The sequence below is a fragment of the Ambystoma mexicanum genome, chromosome 9 (assembly GCF_040938575.1).
Source record: "Ambystoma mexicanum isolate Mex_15411 chromosome 9, UKY_AmexF1_1, whole genome shotgun sequence".
Lineage (NCBI taxonomy): Eukaryota > Metazoa > Chordata > Amphibia > Caudata > Ambystomatidae > Ambystoma > Ambystoma mexicanum.
Genome location: NC_090931.1, coordinates 943137439 through 943161490, shown reverse-complemented (window position 1 = coordinate 943161490; position 24052 = coordinate 943137439). Strand labels below are relative to the sequence as shown.

The following is a 24052-nucleotide window of genomic DNA, read 5'->3' as shown; positions in this document are numbered from 1 at the left end:
AATTATAAAAGGTGTGTTGTAAATGTTGCCTGTACAACAAGATTGCACTGTGGGATTTTGATACCCCTTTTACCAATTAAGCATTTTTATGTTGAATGTTCAACATATCTAAGCTTCAAAATGGTGGACATCTTTACTTCAGAGGAATTTTCTGCAGTAAGGTATTCCAACAAGTGATATACGGTGTGATCAAGCGCCGTGTGAGGCACGAAACGTGTTGCTTGTGTGTTTTTCGTGCTTCCTGCAACCTGCAGGCTATTTCTGCCTTAATAAAATTGCAATGCATTTGCATTTTCCCGTGTGTTAGTATACATATATTCAAGAACAGGATCGGAGCTGTGGTGTGCTGCCCCGGCGCCTTTGGGTGAATTTATGTGTGTTGAGATATATATATATATATATATATATATATATATATATATATATATATATATATATCCTATTGCAGCACATTTGTGCCATTGAGAATAATTATTATTGTATAATAATATTGCATATTGCAGCACATTTAAGAACAATGATCAATCTGATCTATGGCCAAACACTTAAGAAAAAAACATGTAAGTGAATTCGCAAGTTTTATGTTTATTGGATTACTTAGCATACCGCAGTCTACAAGACGTGGAAATTACAAACTGTTACTGCGTCAGCAGAAGACTAAAACAATATTAGATAATGAAACACAGTTTCCCCATGGACACCACATAGAGGAACAACTGTATACTTTTGATAGGCAATTATGTGTTAAATATTGAATAGGTATGACATGTGGTGATCCTTTTGCATCTCCATATTGTTATTTAGCATCAATTAGTGCCTGGTGAAAGAATATTGAATGTATAGTACAGACATGAGATATGCATAGGGGTTTTCGCTCATTCGAATGTGATTTTCGTTGTTTTTCTTTTTCTTATTGTTTGATTTGTTTGAGCTTCTATGTACATTGATACTCCACACCAATCTATGGTTGATATATACTGTGAGTGGGGTTGTGTTTGATGAGGTGTTTCCCTGAATGCTATTTTATATGTATGGATGACTGTGAGTGAAGTTTGTCGTGTGAGCATTATATGGTTTTAGCCCGATTTACCTTACAGGGGTTGTTATCAAATTGTGGTCAGCACTAGGCACTTTAAACAGAAATATGAATAATATTTATGGTCATCCTCCTCATGATTAGCACTATGCACTTTAAGTTGTATGCATTCTCTGATGTTGCAATGTTGGGTCACCATAAACCATGTGTTCTATTGGGGCAACATGTCTATGAAGCATCATCCCAATTGTGTATATGTGGAACAGCAGTTTTGTAAATCTTTACGACAGAGTGTTTTGTTTGCCCTTGAAAATCTCCCTATGGGCTGCATGCACTTTCAAGCTGGATGTACTCTTGTTTGGAGAGACATCCTATTGTTCAGCACTATGCACTTTACCATGCAGTTAGTTGCAAGCTGCGCCATATGCACTTTAAACCCTTTTGCAGTATTTGCACATGAACATGGATTGAACTGTTCATTTGAAGTTTACAACACTAGGCACTTTATCGAAATGTTTTTTTAGCATGATCATGTTGCATGATTAATAATGATCCTATATACACTGTGCAATGGTTTTTAACATTCATTACTATAATGTGCAATGTTTTATTGTGAGAGATTGTGTCATTATTTGCAAGAGCAAACAGACATATTTATATATGTTTTATAGATTGTTTGTTGGATTTTGGATATGTATGAATCAGGTTTTATCCAGTATATATAGACATATAATTACCAAATTTCGTTGCACAATGAGGCTTACATGTCAGAAATGCAATGAAAGTGTGAACAAAAACATGGGCTAAAATGGCCGATATTGTTTCCTTGTGTTTGATGTGAAGACAACACCAGTGCAAACACTAACAAAGGACAGTGGTGAGCAAGGAGGGAACCATAGAAATTGTATAAATGCTACAGGCAATCTGTTTGTATTCTGTATGTGATCAAGCTATGTGTTAGTAGCGAAACACGTGATACTTTTTGCTTCTATTTTTAACCCTGGGCTTGGGGCTTGGGGATTGAATAATAAAGTACCTTGTGTACCAACTTTATGTGGCTGTAGTTTTGCTCATTTCAACACGGATGCGGTGGTTGAGTGCTTTTGTGCAGTACTGGTGCACCACTAGCAAGCACTAGCAATATTTTTATTTTCAAACAGCTGATTTTTTAGTCTGCCATTTGTTCATGAAATTTTGTTTGAAATCGACCAATTACATATTTATGTATATGTGTATGTCAGAGGAGAGGAGTAGGGGCAGGGTGTAGGGGTATTGGCTGGGAACGGTGTTGAGGGGACCCCTGATAAAAAAGATGGATCAAATTTCTGTTCACCAAAAGTGCACGAGGGAAGGGCAGACTTTTAAAAAGTAGTCTATTAAATCACGTAAAATTGCAGCAATTCTGTTTAGTCTCATCTACACATATTTAAAAGTGGTATGTTTGGTCTCGACAAATTGATTGTTGCATTTTCAACTTTTTTCCTCTTTCTTTTAAATAATGGGGGTCATCCCACCCTCCCCTCTGCCCTGCCAGCCCCTTAGCCACCTTTTCCCACCATATATACACATATATCAGTGCATAATTATATTTTACTGCAACGATCAATTTACCACGACCAATTTACCCACTTCTAATTTTTTGTAGATGAAACCGCTGCATAGACTTGCAGCAGAGTACCAAAGCACATGGAATACATGAGTGCACTTTCAAACGTATGACAGGACCACCAAGAGTTGGGCCCTGGAAGATAGGACCAGCTAGCAATACAGCGGAATCAGGATGCACCAGTCATGTAGGCAATTGAAAGCACCAGTTTTTCCAAGCAGTTGAAGAATGCCAGGAGAACACCAGAGCACCAGGGTGCGTTCCAGGAGGCACCACCATGTGTAGCTGATTGCGATAGGAGTGTACCAAATTAATCCACCCTATCAAAGGGGGATTGTGTGTGTGCACAGTGCGGATGTTTCATGAAGCTGAGACCAACCAGGCGACAAAGGGTTGGACTCCTTCTTCTCTCCCAAGCACAGCCTCAGAGAGCAGTCCTCAGCATTACCCAGCCACTAACAGCAAGGTGTGAGGGTTCAGGCTGCTGGTCTCAACCAAACCAGGGGTGCACAAACATCCTCCAAATGGTAGATAACCAATGGGAGCAAAAACACACCTGTCTCCCTGGAAGAAAGGGGAGATTTAGAGGCACACATAACAGATATAAAGAACTGTGATATTTCGTTCTATGTTTGAAATAATGTAATGGCTTCCTGCTAAACCGAAAGACTGTCCAATGTTCATATTTTTTCAACTTTCATGAATTAACTTCAGTTGGCTGCTGTATTAAGGTTTATTGCAAAACCTCATAAGTCAAAATATTTGCCAGAAAAGGTAGAACAACAAACTTAACTCGTTGAAAATTGGGTTTGAAACCTCGGTTGCAATGGCGCTGGATATGGCGGTTGGCAGTTGGTATATTGTTACCATGGGTTAGGTCACCAGTAACTGCTGGACACATTTGTAGGCTTGAGGTTGCTCGGTTTTAATGGTGCGTTGGTTGGATTAAAATAGTTCTCAAGGTTTGGCAGACATGATTGAATACAGTTCCATATACACTATATGCTATTTGACATCAAGAGTGAACACAGGGAACTGGAGGGGGTAGGGGGACACAGGGACATCATAGGGACTAGAGGTGGCAGGGCATACAACGACAGCGTGAGGAACCAGAGGGGTACACAGCGACATCACTGGAAACCAGAGGGGGCTGGGTATGAAGCAACAACACAGGAACTGAAGGGTGTAGGTGCACACAGGGACACCATAGGGACTAGAGGGGGCACGGCATACTGCGACAGTATGGCGGATCAGAAGGTACACAGCGACATCACAGGAAACTAGAGGGCAGGGGGTACACAGCGACAGCACGGGGGGCAAAGGGGCACACAGCGACATCACAGGAGACTAGAGGGGTTGGGGTCTAGAGGGATTGGGAATACAGCATGGGTGACCAGAGGTTACATAGCGACATCACGGGAAACCAGAGGGCAGGGGGTACGTAGCGACAACACGGGTGACAAAGGGGCACACAGGGACATCACAGGGGGCTAGAGGGGTTGGGAATACATTGACAGCATGGTGCACCAGAGTGCGGGGGTACACAGTGACAACACAGGGGGGCAACGGGGCTGGGGGGCACACAGCAACAGCAAGGGGGGCCAGAGGGGTACACATCGATATCATGGGGGAATCAGAGGGCAGGGGGTACACAGCGACAACACGGGGACTAATGGGGCACAGAGCAACATCACAGGGACTAGAGCGGGCAGGGCATACAGCGACAGCATCAGGAACCAGAGGGGTACACAGTGACAACACAGGTAGCTAGAGGGCAGGGGGTGCACAACAACAACACAGGAAACAGAGGGGGCTGGGGGCACACAGTGACATCACGGGGACCAGAGGGGTGGATACACAGCAACATCACAGGGAACCAGAGGGCAGGAGGTACACAGTGACAGCACGAGGGACCAGAAGGAGGTTGGGGGCACACAGCGACATCATAGTGATAACACAGGGGACCAGAGGGGCGGGGACAAATGGCGACATCAAGGGAAACTTGAGGGGGATGTGGGCACTCAGTGACAACACAGGAAAGCAGAGGGGCTAGGAGGTACATAGTGACATCGCTAGATTAATGAGCGTATTCATTGATGACAATGTTGGGAGTTTCATTGAGCATTAGTCATTGGTTGCCACGGTTTCAATCTCTTCAGAAAGTTGTGGTTGGTATTACGGGAAGAGCCATGTTTTTAGCACTTTGTAGAATGTCATATAGTCTTGGGTGTGTCGAATATGTGGGGAAGCGAGTTCCACAGAGTTGGGGCCAAGGTTGAGAAGGCTGATCTTCCAATCCTGTCAGAGTTAGAGGTTGGAATCACTAAGAGGAGGGCAGTGCTTGATCTTAGGGTGCGGGAAGGGAGGTATGGTTTTATCTTTTCTTGCAGGTATAATGGGCCGGTCTTGTGCACTGCACGGTGAGTGATGCACAGGAACTTGAAAGTGGCCCTTTGTTTGACTGGGAGCCAGTGGAAGGTTCAGAGAGCTGGAGAGATGTGGTCTCTCGGACCCAGGGCAAAGAGCAGTTTGGTAGCAGCGTTTTGTGCTCTTTGAAGTTTGTTAAGATGGTATGCTGGGGCTCCTAGGTATAGGGAGTTGGCATAGTCCAGTCTCGACATCACAATTGACATAACTGCATCAAGTCTGTTTAGGAAGGAGAGATAGGGAAAGATGCGTCTGAGAAGTTTGAGATGGCAGTGACAACATTTTGACACATTGTTGATTTCACGGGAGAGGGTTAAACCTTGGCTGCACCAGAGTCCATGGTGCAGCCAAGGTTTTTTTACTGTGTCTGAGGGCGGAGGGGGTGGGCCCAGGGATGGGGGCCATGGGAGTGGATGAGGTAGAAGGGCAGTGTTGCCACACACCATGATTTCGGTTTTAGTGGGCTTTAAGAGGAGGTGGTTAATTGTCATCCATCAGTCAATATCGCGAAGGGAGGCTTCGAGTTCGGGCTGGGTGTTGGTGCTCGAATTGGGAATTCTTAAGATGATTCGGGTATCGTCGGCATAGTTGTAGCACAAGATGTTGTGCATGCGGATGATTCCAGGAAGGGTGGTCATATAGAGGTTGAACAGGTGAGCAGAAAGGCATGCGCCTTGCGGTACTCCAGTGTTAACCGAGCAAGCAGCAGAGACAAATGGGGAGAGGAGGGTTATTTGTATCCTGTTGCTGAGGAAGGAGGTGATCCACTTGAGGGCAGTGCCGCGGATTTCAAGGGAGTGGAGGCAGTTAAGGAGGATTGAGTGGTTAACCGTGTCAAAGGCTGCAGAGAAGTTGAGGAGAATTAGTGCAGTGCCTCCTTCAGAGTCAGCAATGACCTTAACATCATCCCAGATCGAGGACAGAGTGGTTTCAGTTCCATGTCGTGGTGTGAAGCCTGATTGTGCAGGATTGAGAAGGTTGTTAGATTCTACAAAGGCGTTGAGCTGGGAAAAAAGCATTTTTCCACCCGCTGTGGTGAGTGCTGCATGACACCTGGTCTGCCCAGGATCTGTAATGTATGCTTTTTATGACTTTTTTGCACAACTTTTGATACAATAAACACATTTTAGAACTCAGTATTGGTCGCGAGTGCTTGGGCATTTTTGGCTGGTGTTTAAGTTGACTTTATCATCTCACTTGCACCCTAACCTGTCTTTTTAAATATATAGAGCTTAGCCCGCTCCAGCCCTGTAGCACCAGCTCAATAATGAGGTTGAGCGCATTTAACTGGCTAAAACTTGTTTTTGAATGATATATATATATATATTATTGACTGCATGTGAGGTATATGGTCCACATCTATGGTCAGTAGTGGAGTTCACAGTGAGCATATAGTCCTAGTAATCACAGTCAAGAGATATATACTTACCGTCAGATCCCGAAGGGTCTGCATACAAGCAAACAGCAGTTAATATTTAATTGATAACTAACATTTAGCCATTAATCATAAAAAATGTGTCTTTGCTGCTGGTGTGATGTTTTCAGCTGTGTAATACTTTAAAGCTGCACACATCTATTAAAAGTTAATAGGTGCAGTGCTTTCCTATATTATGGTGTCCATTGTCATGACAGGTAGCATTGGTATGAATTGTATTGCTGATAATGGATTATATATACTGGTACACATTATGAAACTCTGTATGTTGAGTGGAATAACCATAAATTGATGCCCATAAAACAACCAATGAGAAGCTTAGATTATGAACATGATAATTTAGGCCCATTGATCTGTAAGAATGATACTCAATAGAAGCACGCACACCCCGGGTGTCCTCCCACTGTTACCGATCTCTTCGGTTCATGCTGGCCAAGCAGAGAGCACTTGGCGGACAGATCAATATTGTCTTTGTGCCCAGTGCTGCCCCATGAGTGTGGAAGGGCATATGTTGCATTAACGCAATGTTTACCTTGACTAGGAGAGGGGGTCTGCTTGCGTTGGGAGTGAAGAATAGTCGATGCCTGGCTTTTTTGAAAAATGCGTTGCTCATTCCTTTAAGAGGTTTGAATGGGCGGTGTATAGTTTGTCACACTTGTCTGTAATCGTGCAATGTTTGTTTGCAATGTGTTTGTTTTATGGTGATTAAATGCAGCCTTTGGCCTTCCAAGATAAGTGGTCTTGTGTCTTTAGTTTCCAGTGGGAACATGTGCAAACCTTTGCTACCCATTTAAATAATCAGAACACGGTATGTTGTTAGCTCTCCGTGCAAATAGCTATCCTTTGCTGTACATTATGAGATGAACATTGCAGGGAGAAATTGTGGAGCAATGTAATCAATCTCATTCGATTATTAAATAACTAACCTTCAGAGAAAAAGCAAACAAAGGAGGCAATGAGCATCACGGGAGGAATGAGTCTCAGATAATGGAGAGGTTGTGGTTCTTGGTGGAAGGATGGGATTCACTGCAGGACTGGAGCTTCTGGCAGTGGTGGATCTTGGTGCTTTGGGCAGGGCTGGGCCCCAATGAGGAGCAGAGTAGGACTTTGGGTGAGGAGCAAGGTTGCGCTGCAGGTGCAGTGCAGGTTATGATATGATATGGCAATTATAACGCGCCTATACACAAGTGTTTCAAGGCACAACGAGGCAAGGGAGGGGAACAGGGGGAAGGCAGAGACAACGATCTTACTAGGCCAGGTGACATTGAGAACGCACAAGTGCAGGGGAGGTGTTGGAGGGGGAAAGTATGAGGGGGAGGGGAAGTGCAGTACATAGGATAACAGTAAATAAATAGAAACAATAAATAGGCACAATAAATGAGAAGTGCGGCCAGCTGGTGTCAAGTGCAAAGGTAAGTGCAGACATCATGTGTCAAGTGCTGGTAGGGGGCTGTAGGGATACAGAAACAGCCCCAGAGTGCAGGGGTCGCCAGTGGGCAGTGCAGGTGTGCAACTGGAGGGGAGGAGACCGTGCCCCGAGAACAGAGCGTAGCCAGGTGACCAGTGCAGTTTCAGTTTCAGGCAGGAGTTCAGCAGGGGAGAGGAGGAGAGAAACAAAAAAACAAAAGATTTGTCGGAATGCAGTTGTTAGACAAACCTGGGAAAATCCAACCCACCTGTTTTAACCCAGCCGAAGAAAGAGATCTACCACCAACTTGTTGCTTGGAGAAGCAACTGACCCTGAGGGATTGGAGGCGGATGAGCGGAGAGTTTGAGAGGGAAGATATCTAGGAAAAGAGAGTTAAATTATTGAGGCCACAGGCCCCACAAGGCCTTGTAGACAATGCAGAGGGTTTGGAGCTTAATCATCGCAGCCACTGTGAGCCAGTGCAGAGATTTCAGTCCTGGAGAGATATGATCCCTGGGCTTGAGGCCAAGGACAAGTCTTGCATTCCTGTTCTGGATGAGTTGTAGAGGTAGGCAGATTTAGAAAGAGGCTATTGTAGTAGTCCAGCCTAGAGAGAACCACAGCTCTGGAGACAGTGAGCATCTGAGGGAAGGAGAGGAAAGGAAGAATACCTCTGGGGAGGTGCAGCTGGTAGTGTGACTTCTTAGAGACATCATAGATGTGGGGAGAGAAGGAGCGTGTGAAGTCGAAGATGACCCCAAGGTTTTTAGCCTCACAGGTGAGAGCAGAAAGAGGGCCAAGAGATGCCAGCCAGAGAGAGACAGGAAAGGAGGCAGCGGGTGTGTCGATGAGGAGAATCTCAGTCTTACTGGCATTAAGGCAGAGATCATTAGCAGCACACCACTCCTGGATAGCAGACAGACAGTCAGAGATGAGAAAAGAAGAGGTGGCTGAAGGGAGCCTGGAAATGAGCTGAGTGTCATCTGCATAGCACTGAAAGTTGGGGCAGAGAGCGGCAATGCTGTGAGCAAGAAGTGCCAGGCATTAGTTGCAGCCAAGGAGAGAGGTTAGACCCCTAGGGAACACCACAGGTAGAGATGGAGATAGAGAAGAGGAAGGGCGCAAGTTGGACCTGGGAGGGTCGATCGAAGAGAAAAGAAGTCAGCCAAGCCAGGGCCTGATCAGTGATACCGAGGTTATTCCGGAGATGGTTGAGCAGGATGGCATGGTTGACGGTGTCAAAGGCAGAAGAAAGATCAAGTAATATGAGGACAGAGGGGGTGTTGGAATCGAGGTTGGAGAGCAGGTCTTCATGGATGTTCAGGAGAGCAGTTTCTGTGCTTCTGGCAGCTCTGAAGCCAGACTGATGGTCATGGAGACAACCAACTGATTCAGTGTCAAGATTAAGCTGGGAGATGGCCAGCTTTTCCAGGACTTTGCCCAGGAAAGAAGTGATGGAGATTGGGTGATGGTTATCCAATCAGGTGAGTAGTGGGGGACAGCCGTTGATTGAAGAGTGGGACAGTAATGCCACCTTCAGCTGGGGCGAGCAGTCAGATTATTTATCTATGTGCAATGAATGACATCGAAGTCACTTGATTATACCATAATTGATCAACTCTGACATCATTAATCAATGATTATTAGATTTCCATTGTTAAATCGCATATGGATTATAGACTACTTTTTTTTATAGAGAATATCGTAATAATACAGTCCATAATGCAGAAAAGCGCTGCACTTATTTGCATTCAATGCATGTGCTGCTTAAGTACATCTACAGGCAAATACACCCCACAGACACAAAATTGCACTTTTCTCTTGTTGGATTAGTGACTTCTTAAACAAAATGTTGGCTGCAGTTTTGGACGCAGCCCACATCTATTGTTCCTCGTATGTAGTTCACATCTGTCCACAAGAGGAAAAGTGCCTTCTCGTAGCCCTTTTAAGTCCTTAGACTTGCTAGCATTAAACTTTTATTCCCAATGCCGCTCCCTACTCTCATTATTTCTCTTCACTCTTAAGAATCATGTGGGCATTTGGCAATTTACAAAATACTATTGAATACATAAATATATGATGCCATGGCCGCTCATTGTAATGGTATGTCTGGTGACCTGCTCACTAGTTAGATAAGATGCTCAGGAAGGCACGAGAAGGAAAAGGTGTGGGAGCTATGTGCATAATTGGATTGAATTTATAGTGGGACTCAATTTTATTGTATGGGGGATGGCGGCGAGAAAGCTGGAGAGAAGTGTCAGCAGCACCATGGGGTAGGTCTGGAATTTACTCACCCTGTTGAGCTTGTATGTTAAATTATGCTAGCCAATACTTAAACTGTGCCTATCACAACCGTAGTGCTCTTATGGTGCCTGGCCTTGTCCAAAAGGGGGCATTTTGTGACTCTGCTAGGGTGTCGCCAAACCATAGTCTCTGGAAAGGAAGGAGAGGGTTGGGGAGGAGGTGATAGGAAAAAGAAATCAGATAATAGAGTGACCAAAACCAGAGAGGAAAAGTACCCCAATAAATTAGGTTCCTGTGGCAACTGTTGTGACTTTCATATTGTACCTTTTGAACTAACGTGGCACAAACAATTTGTAGATATTGCAATATCACATTTACCTTAGTGTCCAGTGGGGGGCGAGACCTAGAAAGTATGCATAGCTTATTAGTAGTTATCCATGGGCCTAGCCTCAAAGAGATTGTAATTCGAGTTAGATATTGCTCAGGCAGAGGGAAAAGTTAATAAAGCAATGTAATTTAGCCTGTGTCACAGTAATACGTATTGTTATGTTTGTGCGGATTTGGATGCAGTGTGGGTGCGTGTGTGGGTGTACACGCATTAGTATCTATGGTCTATGCATGGGGCATCGCATTCACAGTAAACACAAAAGCCACCGTGGTGCATTAGGGATATAACGTTTCCAGTATTTAATTCGTATTTCGGTTACTGGATGCGAAATGTGAAGTAAGTTCGTGTGGGCGGTGATGAAACCACCCTGGGGCTGTAAAACAAATGTGCCGAATTCCATCCAATAGCTGTAGTCTGTCCTCTTCCTTCTGCGTCCTTGTTTGTGTCTATTCATCTGTCAGACCAGCAGAAATCTCCTGATGGCAGTGTGAGGCGGCAGACTCTGGCCATGCCCCGTAGCGTGCGAATGTCCACTCCCTCCAGGCAGTGTGTGCCACCATCTTGGAAGGCAATGTCTCGTGTTTCGGCCTTGTCTCCCCTCGCACTGCAGGGGGGTGCACAGGGTGCCAGGGTCTCCCTCGCGTTCGTGTGTATCATAGCCCCCAGTCCGGCTCCCAACGGCCACTCGCACCTTGGGTGGGAGCAGGGCGCAGCCCATCAATGCCACCCCCACGCCCCCTGGCACAAAGAGCGCCTCCACAAGACAATGCTCACTGTGCCCTGATACAAGCTCCACAGAAGAACCAACCAGACAACGGCAAGGTCATGCGAACGCCTGGACCACTGCCAACCATACCGCAACACGACATGCCCCGTGTGGCTGGCTGCATGGCAATGGGCAAAGCTGGTCTTCTGCACCTTCTGAAGTCAAATGGCAATGTCGGGCTTCTCTCGGCAAGCCAAGAATCCCCTTCACCTTGAACATGGCAGTTCAGCCAGACGCGCCCACCCTACCCCGGACTCTCCCGGAATCGGATTCATGGTATGCATTAAACATTGACAGCTATTCCATAGGCAAGAGATACAAAAATGCTCTCCCGCGCAGACTGTAAAGTGAACGAGTTCTCGGCAGAAAGTATGTCGATGCTATTAATTTAGTCAAATGTCATATATAATTTTAGCTGTAACAATATGTAATGTTTGACATATATGTCCATGTATGTGTGTTATATAGTAAACAGTGTATTGTATTTATAAACTATGGCATACTATATATATTATATATTTATTATATATATGTTATATATATATGATATATATATATATATATGTGTGTGTATATATAGGTTATGCATATATATGTTTATATCGATGTTCAGTTATATGCAGATAGATATATTCGTTATGTTTTCTATTATTCAGACTGGGAAGGATAATATTGGCAAGCCTCGGCCGATTTAAGATAACCTGCACAATAGTTTAGCGTAATATACTTTGCATAAAGATTTTCGTTCGTAATTTCCTTAGAAGAATTGATATAAATCAATACTTCAATACCAATTTCCCAAGGTAACTTTTGATTACAGCGTAACTAATCGTGTGGTACGAAGGCAGAGGTAGGCACTTTTGTGAAGAGGCTATCATTTTGGAAAGCTTTTTTTGTTAATAGTGGAATGCATGTTTTGTATTCGTTTATCAAACTCGGGGAACGATTTTCGTCAAAGGAGTATTACTAAGAAATGTGCCAACTATTTGAGATCTTCGCATAGATTCCCCGGGATTTTTTTGTTATTGAAGCAGATTTAGTAGACTCTTCTCATTACATATTGGGACTGATATACAGAGTGTTTTTAACTGGACTTTTCTTATTGAATTTCGCTTTTGTAAATCGGGCCCATGGTGACGGACGTGTCTGCAGTTTAGCACGAGTTCGTTCGCTAAGTGGTTGACGTTTTCCCGATCGAACACCAACACATGAGAATTTGACTACGCCTCTTACCGTGTCCTCCGCACGAAGCTACCTCAAGCAGCGCCCAGTGTTTTCAGATGTGGTCTAAGGCACTGTGGACGCAGCTGCATTTCCGCCCATGCAGCCGTGGTGCAAACACATCCTCCTGAAATTAAAAGGGGGGTTCTGGCCCTGCCTTGCCACCGTTTTTGCGACCTCTTTCGCTTTGTCTCCAAGCTTCGCCTTTTGTCAGAGCAACATTCGGATCCCTTGGACATTGCTAGTCGCGTTTGCAGACGTGTCTGGTGTGCATTCCTTTGTGTCGTGCGTTCATGGTCAATTCCACTCGGACTGCCCGGCCTCTCTCCGGACGCAGCTCCACTTGCAGCCTTGAACCAGTTCTTCATTCTTGTCTGCAAACAAAGTATCTTTAAAAAAACACATCGACAGCCACGCTATGCGTGGGTGGGTCTTGGAGTCGTTAGCTTGTATTTAAACCTAAATAACAGTGGCATCTGTTCGATGCGAAGCACAAGGGAGCATTTTGACTCGTGTTTGTAAAGTTCCTTAGTTGGAGATGTGTTCGAAGGGTGCATAAACTGAACATGCTCTGGCCACTGGAACAAGTAAGAAACGCTGCATGGGTGTCATGTCATATGGCTTGACCGTTTTTTTTTTTTTTAATAAGCTTGTTATAGGGGTTCCTTTCCGAAATCCCACTTTAACTTAAATATCACCCCAGCCTTCAAATGTAATTGTCCGGCACACATTTCACATTTATCTATTTAGCTACCTGTGCAGCTGCTGTTCTTTCTACCCGTACCAAGAGCGACAGACTGACTAATAGAGTGAGAGAGGAGTATTGCATGGGCGAAGTGTGGGTTGACTGGAATGGATATATAGTAAATGGATAGTGGGGCAGTCAACCCATCAATAGATTGATCAATAGCGGTCGATAGATGCAGAGAAGCGTTGATATAATTAGGTACATAGATAGACAGATAGATGCTAGATTGATAGATACATGGGTATATAGACGCAGGGAGGCATCGATAGATGGAGAGAAGCAAATGGACAAGAAAAAGAAAGAAAGAAAGAAAGAAAGAAAGAAAGAAAGAAAGAAAGAAAGAAAGAAAGAAAGAAAGAAAGAAAGAAAGAAAGAAAGAAAGAAAGAAAGAACCGAAATAGACATATATAGATAGGTAGATAAATACTAGAAAGATATTTAGATTCAGAGAAGCATCGAGAAATGCTCTGTATAGATCGATAGATGCCGAGAGTCTTAAAGGACAGGCGAGATAGACAGGTAGGTAGATATATAGAAATCATTAGATGCAGAGAGCTATTTGCATCGAATTATCTCCAGAAGCAGAGAGGTATTCAGATAAATAGATGCATTGAGAGAGACAATGAGACAGACCAGTCGAGAGAGGGAGAGCGAGAGATAAAGATAGAGATGTGGATAGTTAAATAGAGGTAGATGTATAGAGATATAGATAGACAGATAGATGGATGGATAGGTAGATAGAGAGAGAGAGAGAGAGAGAGAGAGAGAGAGAGAGAGATGTGTTGATGGTCGAGTGTGCTCTATGTGCGTGCAATAGGTGGATGGATGGATGCATAGTGGTACACCCATGCGGGAGATAAGGGTGGATGGGTGAGTGAAGGCTATGGGTAAGTGAAGCCAGCGAGTGAGTACATGACTGGTTGGGTAGTCTGATGTAGGTGGATACAGAGGGCGCAAGGATCGATGGGGTGTAGGAGTTGGGGTGGAAGGATGAGTGACTGGGGATATAGACATACCTACAACACCCAGTGGCAGATGAACAAGGGATAACAGGCGGACAAACGAATAGAGAGGCAGACATCTAAGCAAACCGAGAGACAGACAGAAGAAACCCTGCCACACAAAGAAATATGCAGGTGAGCAGATAGAGAGTATACACCGGATAAGACTGATACGCTGTGGAGAGAGGGGGAAGAGTGTGTGAGAGATTGATTTCCGTCCACCAAACTGTTATCAGATTCCATGTATCTACATACAGCGTTAGTTCATTAATTTAAACAGTCACCATGTTTACTGTGGCATTTAATGCTGCTAAACGATATCGAAGCTAACTTAATTTCTCTCTTTCTAACTCGGGAGGTCTAATATCGCAGCATGGCCACACACAATGAAGAAAACCAAACGAGCAGAAAGCTCGCCTCTCTTTTGTGTGTGCGCGCGCGCTCGCGCACACAAACACACAATGTCCCTCCACAACCTCTTGCGAAGGTGGTAGCCGTGTTTCCTTTGGTGAATTATTTTGACTTTCGTGTCTATATTTATGCTCAACGTAATGACACTTAGGTGAAAGTTGGACTCCTAACAAATCATAATCCTAAAATCGAGGGGCTGCGTTGCAGTGGAATAATGGATCGCCGGGTGCATGTGAGCGCCCCCGATCGGCGTGCCCGGAATTAAAACGAAACAATGCAAACAACTATTAAAGCGAAATCCAGCACTGCAGAGATCATTCGGCAACGTCCTTTGTTTGTATATGCTTTATAAAGGATCATATGAGGGCCGATTGCTGTCTTCAAAGTCCAATATATTATTGTGCAACTGTGCCTGGAAATTGTATCACTACCGTTAAATTAGCACAGTAGGAATAAAAATGTGTAAGTATGTCTTGTTCATTCGATGTGTGTATGTTATGTTATTGTTGCACCGTAGGTCTTGGTGTGTTTTATTACTGAAACTATCGACGGTTCCGAAACAACACTTAAGTGTGAATTAACAAAGCCGAACTACGGTGGAAAATCGAGGTCTAAAATGTAGGAAGACCTTGACTAAAAGTGGGGCGAAAGTTGCATTTAGTGCTCCCAGCCACCATCTCTCTCTGAGTTCTAAATACCTTTACAAATGAGATTTGAAATGTGCGGAAACTGATGAGGGTTTCCGCTGCTTCGGTTGATGAGAGGCACATGTGCCCAGTGTGGGGCATGCAGCCCGCCTAAGTATGGTGGCCGTGTGGTTGTGTGTGGGCGCACTTGGGTGGGAGGGGGCTGGTGTGTTTTGGAGTTGTGTGTCTGTGTAGATATGTGATGGAGACAAAGGCGGGGGGGGGGGTGGTTTATAGAGAGGATGCGCGGGGGAGGGGTACATAGAGTTTGGGTATATGCCCCACATGCTCACATTTTACATTGGCGTGTTTGTATTGCGACTGCAGTGGTTTGAAGGAGGCTGGGTTTGTTTATTTATTTCGAATACCCTGTTGTGTGTGCCGGCTTGCCTCCCTCGGACCAGCATACATAATTTAGGGTTGACGGGGAGGGAAGCGCTTCCTTGCAGAACTGTAGTGGCAATAAATGAAATGACTCCTCGTCCCCTCCCCAGTCGGTTTTACGAGAGCTGCCAGACAGTGTCTGCTCACGTTCTGCAGATACTGGGGGGCGCCATAACAAAGTTAAGGTCAAGTTAGTGGCTTATCACGGGTGGCACAAAAATGCCGCATCGCCCCTATGCCTCGAGATTTTTAAACAGGGGTGTTTTTGCAGAAGGCTTAATTCTAAGTGGCTGCTTTTGGACTTGTTACTGCCATGGACGACCCGGACCACCCGTGGAAACCATTGTAGGGGTTGCCATTCGCCTGACGGTAAAGCACTGTGTTACTGTTTCTCCTTTTTTGGGGCTATGTGGGCGCCTTGCTGTGCTGATTGATTTTGATATCGCAACATTGAATCCGGGCGTGACTCACTGGGGGTGGGGGGGGAGGCTATTTTTGCATTCTATGTCAGGTAGTTTGTACTGAGCCATGATGGTGATTTCGACGGCTCCGTTTGAACTTCCCGATGGTTGATGGCCGGTACGATGAATGTTTTTCACGAAAACCAGGGCCTTTCCTGAGATTGGTTGCATCATTATATTGGGGTTTTGTTTTGATATGTGATTGCATGTCTTCCATTGGCAGATGACAAGGCGGTCCAACGTCCTCCATTCCACGCCAGGGTTTTCGGTTCGGTCTGAGGGACACGACACATTACAAGCGAGGCCGGGGCACCCCGGAAAGGCTTTTTTTTTGGCACGAGAATGTCGGCGGATTAATGCATACCGGCCTTCTGGCAGATAACACCACACCCATGCACTCTGGACGTGCATACAACAGATAATGTTTGCATTGCACTTGCATGAGTGCATTCAACCTATTTGGGAAACATATCAGGACGTGATTACCCCCGAACCTTTTAGTGAAGCCTACGTCATGTATTCGTATGGGTCTTGAACGTTTCATACATATCCGTTAACTAGTCCATATATTATCTATTGCAGCATATTTTATAAGCGGTGGTTGAGTCAATTACACACACACACACCTAAATATATATGAAATATACATCTATATATGAAATATACATCTTGGAACTACATATATAAATGTTCGCTGTGAGCCACAGAGAACAACATATATAAGTATATATTATGTACGAAGTTGCCTATTTTATTTGATTCTTAAATGTTTACTGTTACACGTGATATATATATATATATATATATATATATTTAACGCCACTAATAACATAGTTATATTGCTAGTATATAGATAAACAGCAGACGCGGCAGCGGCGTGTATGTAGTTATGAGTGATGTCCGTATTTCCCATCGGAAGGCCACTTATTGATTTTACGGATTCGTATTGTATATGTGTGTGTTTAAATACCACGTTTGTTAAAGTATGGAACTATACGTAACTGATCGTTGAAGGAGTGCTGGCCTCTCCCTGGCGTCTCTGAAGATGTGGTCGGTGGAATGGTATGAGGACATCATTTCTTAAAACAGAGGCGGGATAATCTGCATCATTTCTTGATTTCTAGATGTATACTCTGCACGAGCTGTTTCAGTTTTCGCTTTAATGTTTAGACATATCATGTAGATACGTGATACAGCAATATGTATGCGGGTGTGGCTTGTATCGACACCAGTGACATTACATCCTATGAACGGTGTTTGTGTGTATATTATATCCGGATAAGTTAGAATTGGAGGGATGGCAGAAACGTTTTCGCAAAGCTCCGCGAATTTTGGGATTTTAAAAACGCGTCTTGTGTTATGATTTTACCACACCTATGTAAGTAGGCCCTGTTACGCGGACATTGCGTGGCATGAACGACGTTGTACGTGTGTGTGTGTGTATTTCCAAGTAAATGTGAGGGAAACAATGTACGTGTTTTTTGCTAGACACGCCCGAAAAATAAATAAGACGTGTAATTGGGAAATTCGGTGTTGCTTGGGATGTCAAATTATATACAATATATGTTGAAATGTATGTTGAGGGATTTCTAGGTTTCGCTTTGTTGAAATACCCTAATGCATGTGCTCATCCAGTGGAGGTGGGAACCATTTTGGGGTCTTATGAGAATTACCGCATAGGTCTATGAGCGCCGCTGCCAATGGTATTAAGAACTGAATATGAAAGAATATGGATTTACATCCCTCCATTCTCCGCTGAAGTGAAAACGTGTTGCTTCCCAAAACTCATTTATCCATCACGTTATTTTCTTTCATTCGTACACAAGACTGATTTAGCGTGGCTGCCTTATTAGAACTGAAAGCGAGAGGTTGATTTCATGGGTTCCATTTGATAAGACCTTAGTGACATGCGTGCTGCACTGGTATTACCAGTGTTCCTTCTTTCAACTGCAACTCTACAACGAGCACAGTAAGCCTTGCCGTTACCTCATATTCAAACGGGAGCATTAACAAGGGCGTAAACAGCGGCATATTTGCAGTGATGCTTATAACTGAGGCAAAGTTGCGGGCGTTCATGCTAGCCGTGCTGGGATTCGAAAATGGCTTTTATTGGTATGAATCTGCATGCTCTTATGTAAAACGTGCCCAAAAATCGATCGGGGAGCTGTTTGTGGCAGGGAGGTACATGTGCATTGCTCGTAGATTCCACTCGTGTACGTCATACATGCCTCCGATCACTGTGTCTTTCTGTTTATAAACAGCTCTGCTCCGTTCTGTTAAAGAACTACCACTGAAATCGTTGTTTTTCGCTGCCGTGCTGTGGGGGTTGTCCCCCTGGAAGAGAGCGCGCCAAATATTTCCGCAGGACTGATATAGATATAAGGGCATTTCTACATTGGGATCACGTGACATAATTACCACTAGAATCAATCAAGATGAATTGCACGTCAGCACGCGCTCCGGCTTTTTTTTCCCTTGGTTGATCCTGTCCAAACCCTCTTGAGCAATAGATGGACCTTGCTCCATGCACTGAAACCTCCCGGCTGCCGGCAATCTCCAAAAAGCGAAGACATGACCGAGTTTGATGGCTGCAGCAACAGCGCGTCCAACATGTATCTGCCGGGATGCGCCTACTACGTCTCGCCCTCGGATTTTTCGTCGAAAACCTCGTTCCTCTCCCAGAGCTCCTCCTGTCCAATGACTTTCCCCTATTCTTCCAATATACCTCACGTGCAGCCTGTGCGGGAAATGGCGTTCCGGGAGTATGGGCTGGAGCGGAGTAAGTGGCAATACCGGGGGAGCTACTCCTCCTACTACCCGTCTGAGGAGGTGGTACACCGAGACTACATTCAGCCTGGCAACCGGAGGACGGACGTGTTGTTCAAATCGGACCCACTTTGCAGCCATCACGGGACGCCCAGCGCCTCATCTAACTTGTACAGTACAGTGGGGCGGAACGGTGTCCTGCCCCAGGAGTTCGACCAGTTCTATGAGGCAAGCCAGGGGAACTCATACCCGCCCGAGAACGGAGTGCCTACGGAAAAGACAGACTCGAAAAACCAGCAAACACCCCCCAAGACTGCCCCCAGCCCGGAAAAGAAAGTGGGAGCAGAGGGCAGCACAGACTCGTCTTCCGGGGAGGTGACTGCAGACAAGAGCAACAGTTCAGGTGGGTCTTAACAGCAAGGGGGTAGAGTACAGGGCTGCGACTTTGTCTGACGCGTTTTATGTGAGATTTTATAAGCATCCCAAGCTTTTTACACATCCTATAAGCGTCCTTCTCTATAGTAAAGACTCTTTACGACAGGGAACTAATTTAGACGACCTTTGCATGTTGTAACGTTGCAACCTATAATTGCGCCCCCTTTTACATTTTAGAGAGGACATTTCTTGACGGCCTTCTAGAGATAACTTATATTAAGTGTATTTTCTGTGTGCTTGAGATTTGTTTTAATAACGGACAACTCAAACTGAATTTACCATTTCAAATAATGTACCTAATCCTGCATACATTTTCCTAGATGTTGCCGAGAGCTTTTCGCTTTATAGACAACAAATGAAAATATGTATAAGCGTATTTCTTCCTGTCTTTCTCAAACGCCCCATATGTTAATTCTGCTGAACAGACCAGTTCTAACTACTGTCTTTCTCCAGTACAGTCTCCTTAATGCCACAGCTGGCTGCGAATTCACAAAATATCAGTATTGCGTGGGTGGTCGCGCGAAATAATAGCAAAGAAGCAGTTTGTGAAAAGCGTGTGTGGGACGGAGGAGGGGGCCGGAGGCTAAATGTAACAGCGGTATCCCCGAAGGCACGCACTCTTTAAATTGTGTCGTATCCCCTTGTCTCTTACTTTTCTGCAGTTCCCCAGCGATCAAGGAAAAAGCGGTGCCCGTACACCAAGTATCAGATCCGTGAACTGGAGAGGGAGTTCTTCTTTAACGTGTACATTAACAAAGAGAAGCGCCTACAGCTGTCCCGGATGCTGAACCTCTCCGACCGTCAGGTCAAGATCTGGTTCCAGAACCGGAGGATGAAAGAGAAGAAACTCAATCGGGACCGGCTACAGTATTTCACTGGGAATCCGCTCTTCTGATGCCAATGGGCGACACAAAATGTCCTCGAACCGCGAGATGTTTGAACCGACGGTCCACGGACACGTGGTCATCGCCGGATTTTCTTGGGGGACCCACCAGATCCTTGGAGGGGATTTCAAGTTCTAGGCCGGCCGGATGATGTTGACCCGTGGAAACAATGGCCTCTTTACACAGACACAGGGTTCCGGCCACCGCCGTGTTTTTCTTGCTGGTTTTACAGTCGCGTCCTACTTTGAACGTTGGATTTGGGGATATAAAAACAAACGCGAGTATTTGCTTCACCAGTTGAAAGCAGCTTTAGTTAAATGTGGACATGTGCATTCATTATAGAACACTCGATGTAAGTCCCTTTTATCCTCTATGGAAGCATGGCTGACTTTTTTTTAATATTGTGAATACATGTTTTATACGTCATTTCCTCCCCTGAAACTGATTGCATGCATATTAAGCTTTAAAATAACGTATGAAGTCGTGTACAATCATCTTCGGGACTGTAACAAGGAGATTGTTATCAAACTCAAAGCATATACCGAGTTCCTCACGAGAGTTTTTTTTCTTTATTGTGTTTAAATGAAGGCCTACTGCAGTTTATCAGCGGGCATCAGCTGTGAGGTCGATGCTCTGGCGGTGTAAGGGGAACAGGTTGTAAAGTGTTCAGCTTTTGCTAGTAGCCAAAAAAACAAAAGATTTGTCGGAATGCAGTTGTTAGACAAACCAGGGAAAATCCAACCGACCTGTTTTAACCCATAATAAATGACCCAGTTATATATAAAAAAAAGACACGTTTTGTAAATGCTACAAAATACTTACAACTCTAGTATTTTTATGATTGAGTGTGTTGCGGATTTGAGTGTCTCCTGCAATGAAAAGCTGCAAAGGCTAGTTGTTTAAGAAACAGAACACGGCATGCATGATGTGTGTTCTTTCCAGTGTGGGGTCTTGTGGCGAGGCTCTGCTTGGAGATTTTATGTGGCGTGACCTGCTTAGCTGTTTACAAAACCTTGAACTGTCTAGACAACATGCCATAAAAGCCGGAGCTCTAAACAGTGTAATTGGTTTATATTGTACACCTTCTGGGATGCTAAAAAAGAGATTTCCGGAAAGTGCAATAAAGGAAAGAAGGCAGGAAAGAATGTTTTTTTCTCTACCCTGAATAGAACTAAGGGGACCTGGTTACACTTGAACGAGTTTATCGATGTTGGGAACCTCGACGAAGATTTAAACAAAAAGAAAAACACACACACACACACACACACTCTAAATGGGATTTCTGGTGAAAATGGGACATTTTAAGTCAAGACCAACGAAAACATTATTTTATCTGAAGAAAATATCAAAGCAATTTGCCTTTGAACTTCCAAAATGTCAAGGTCATCACCTTTAACCTTTTTGAATAATTAGGTGCCTTAAGGTGGTTCTGTTATGCTTTATCGCCACCCGGAATCGGCCGAACATTTGTCATTCGACTTCGGGTGCCATCAGAACCGTGCTCTGAAGAATGCCTCTTCCAGTAAATGCCCCCATTATCTGTTTCCTTGCAGCGAGGAACCGGAACTTTGGAGTGGCGCTGGCTGGGCTTCAGCATTCCCCGAGATTCCTAGCGCCATTTAGCAACCGAGGACGCATTCTTGCTACACCGAACACTGAACCACCCCTCTACTTGTGTGCGGTAAACGCACAAGAACAAACGACAACAGAATAGCACATAGGAATTGTGACTGTACTACGGTCAAACTTGCACCTCTCTACGTGCAAGTCATGCGACAATAGTGGGAAGCAGATAGTTTATGTACGTAATGTATATCCCTCAAAATAACATTTAATACCCGAAATTGAATACAAAGTCCTCCTGATATAATTATATTAAAATGGAAGCCATTTTAAAAATTGGCAAACTTCAAATTGACATATTAGTATAAAACATTATAACCATGAAAAACAGCTCATCTAGAAAATGAAACAGGCACCCGAAACATAATGGCTCCTGACAGTATCATTAAAAAGCATGTAAAACATAATAAGCTATTGCGTGTACGTTGTGCAATAGGAACACGGCGTAATTGCGAACATAAAACCAGTGCTCATCCTGTCGCGTTACCACCAAAGACCACAAGAGGGCGCGTGCGTTCACGAAAACGAACATCTTAGCTCTGAAATTGTAGTTTTTCTACAGCTCTTAGCTTTATAAAGTAAAAAGCGTTTAATTTATTTAACATTGGGCTATTCGTATTTTTTTTAAGGAAGCATATCACTGCCTTCCAAAGAGTTGCTGATAATCGATCCAAACAAAAAGTAAGCATTTGTTTAAAAAAAAGTTGCAGTAGTTTTGAAAATAATTTTCGGAACATCGGTTGTTTATACAAGTTACTGACTGCGTTTCCGTCTTTTTTTAACTGAGGGGCGCAATCTGTGTTCTCACAACCTCGACAGTAATAAAAACGCAAAGAATAACAGGTAACTAGAACTGTTGAGTTTGTTATTTCATTTTAACATAGTTTTCGGATTACGATATATCTTTGCAACCACTCTGTGAATTCATGTTTATATTGTAATCCGCCCAAAGCAAAAATACACGTTGAATTGAACCCTATAAATGTGCATGTTAGGAACACTGGGCGAGCAACACGCCGCCTGCTTCAATTCTAAATGCGTGTATGAAGTGCACATGCTTAAAATTAGACCCGAATTCGCAAAGTAACTTTTATTGGCGTGACTGTTGCAGCAACAACACGAGACAGCGGTGAATGTTCGTCACTAAACCACGAGGCTTCCAGCGGCCATTGTGACAGTAATCTCCACACCTTGATGGCGACCTTTTAGGTTAATCCTTGGGTCACCACCTCCCGGGTGGCCATCCCAGCCTCTAAGGCAGTGGCGGTCACTGAGTCCAAGAATGGCTGCTCTTAGCGATGGGGACTGCCATGGAGTATGGAGCGGGCTGCAAGCACTCTCCATCAGTGCTCAATGACCTTTGCCTACGACCGTTAGCCCTCGTGGTTTTCTTTACTTAAATCTGCACACTTCATCGGCGTGGCTACTTACTTAAATTGCAGACCTGAAGAAAACAGTCACACGTTTGTATAACCTGTATAATATGTCACATCAAATAAATATCTCTTCACAACTCCAGCTGTCAAGTCCACGTTTTTGTACCTTTAAAATGTAACGGGCTGCCCGTGAAATGCTTCACGTGGGCACACAATCTAAAAAGAACTCTGCTTCGGTCTGTTTGCTGTCTGACTGTGCTGTTGGCTATAGTTGTGTATATATCGAACTAGGTGTGTGTGTGTGTGTCGGTCTGTGTCCATTGTATCACCCTCTCAGCTGTCACATCTATCCATCAGTCTATAGCTCTATGTGTTGAGCTGTTTCTTTCTGTCTAGCTGTCTGCACATGTCCCAATGTAGTGAAAAGGTACCTATGTTTAGTTTTAAAAACATGTCAAAACCTATTCCATTCACAGATCTGAAATAAATTATATTCGCTAATCAGTCTAAGCATGGTATAAATGTATGAATCAATCTGCGACTCTGAATCAATGTATCCAAATATTCATTTGATTTTCCTTCGATTATTGCCTCTATAAATGTGCATTAAACAGGTGGGCAGGCATTCAGATAAATAGATTGATTGATTGATAATCATTAGAAGAACAGACAGACACAGCGATAGACAGACAAACAGATAGATCAGTAGACAAATAGACAAGATAGACAGGCAGATATAGATAATT

The 24052-nt window shown here is 44.2% G+C and overlaps 1 protein-coding gene across 2 annotated transcripts; it reads left to right on the top strand.

Annotated features, from left to right (window-relative positions):
- Window positions 1-15700: 15700 nt before the first annotated feature.
- Window positions 15701-23443, top strand: HOXD11 (homeobox D11). 2 transcript variants are annotated; one of them, XM_069616130.1, is made up of 3 exons: window positions 15701-16130; window positions 18484-19391; window positions 20086-23443. In XM_069616130.1, exons 2-3 carry the CDS (start codon window positions 18794-18796, stop codon window positions 20316-20318), a joined length of 831 nt encoding a protein of 276 aa, XP_069472231.1. In that variant the 5' UTR covers window positions 15701-16130; window positions 18484-18793; the 3' UTR covers window positions 20319-23443. The 2 variants fall into 2 exon arrangements, with proteins under 2 accessions (XP_069472231.1, XP_069472232.1); XM_069616131.1 differs by lacking the exon at window positions 15701-16130 and having other exon boundaries at window positions 17129-19391.
- Window positions 23444-24052: the final 609 nt, after the last annotated feature.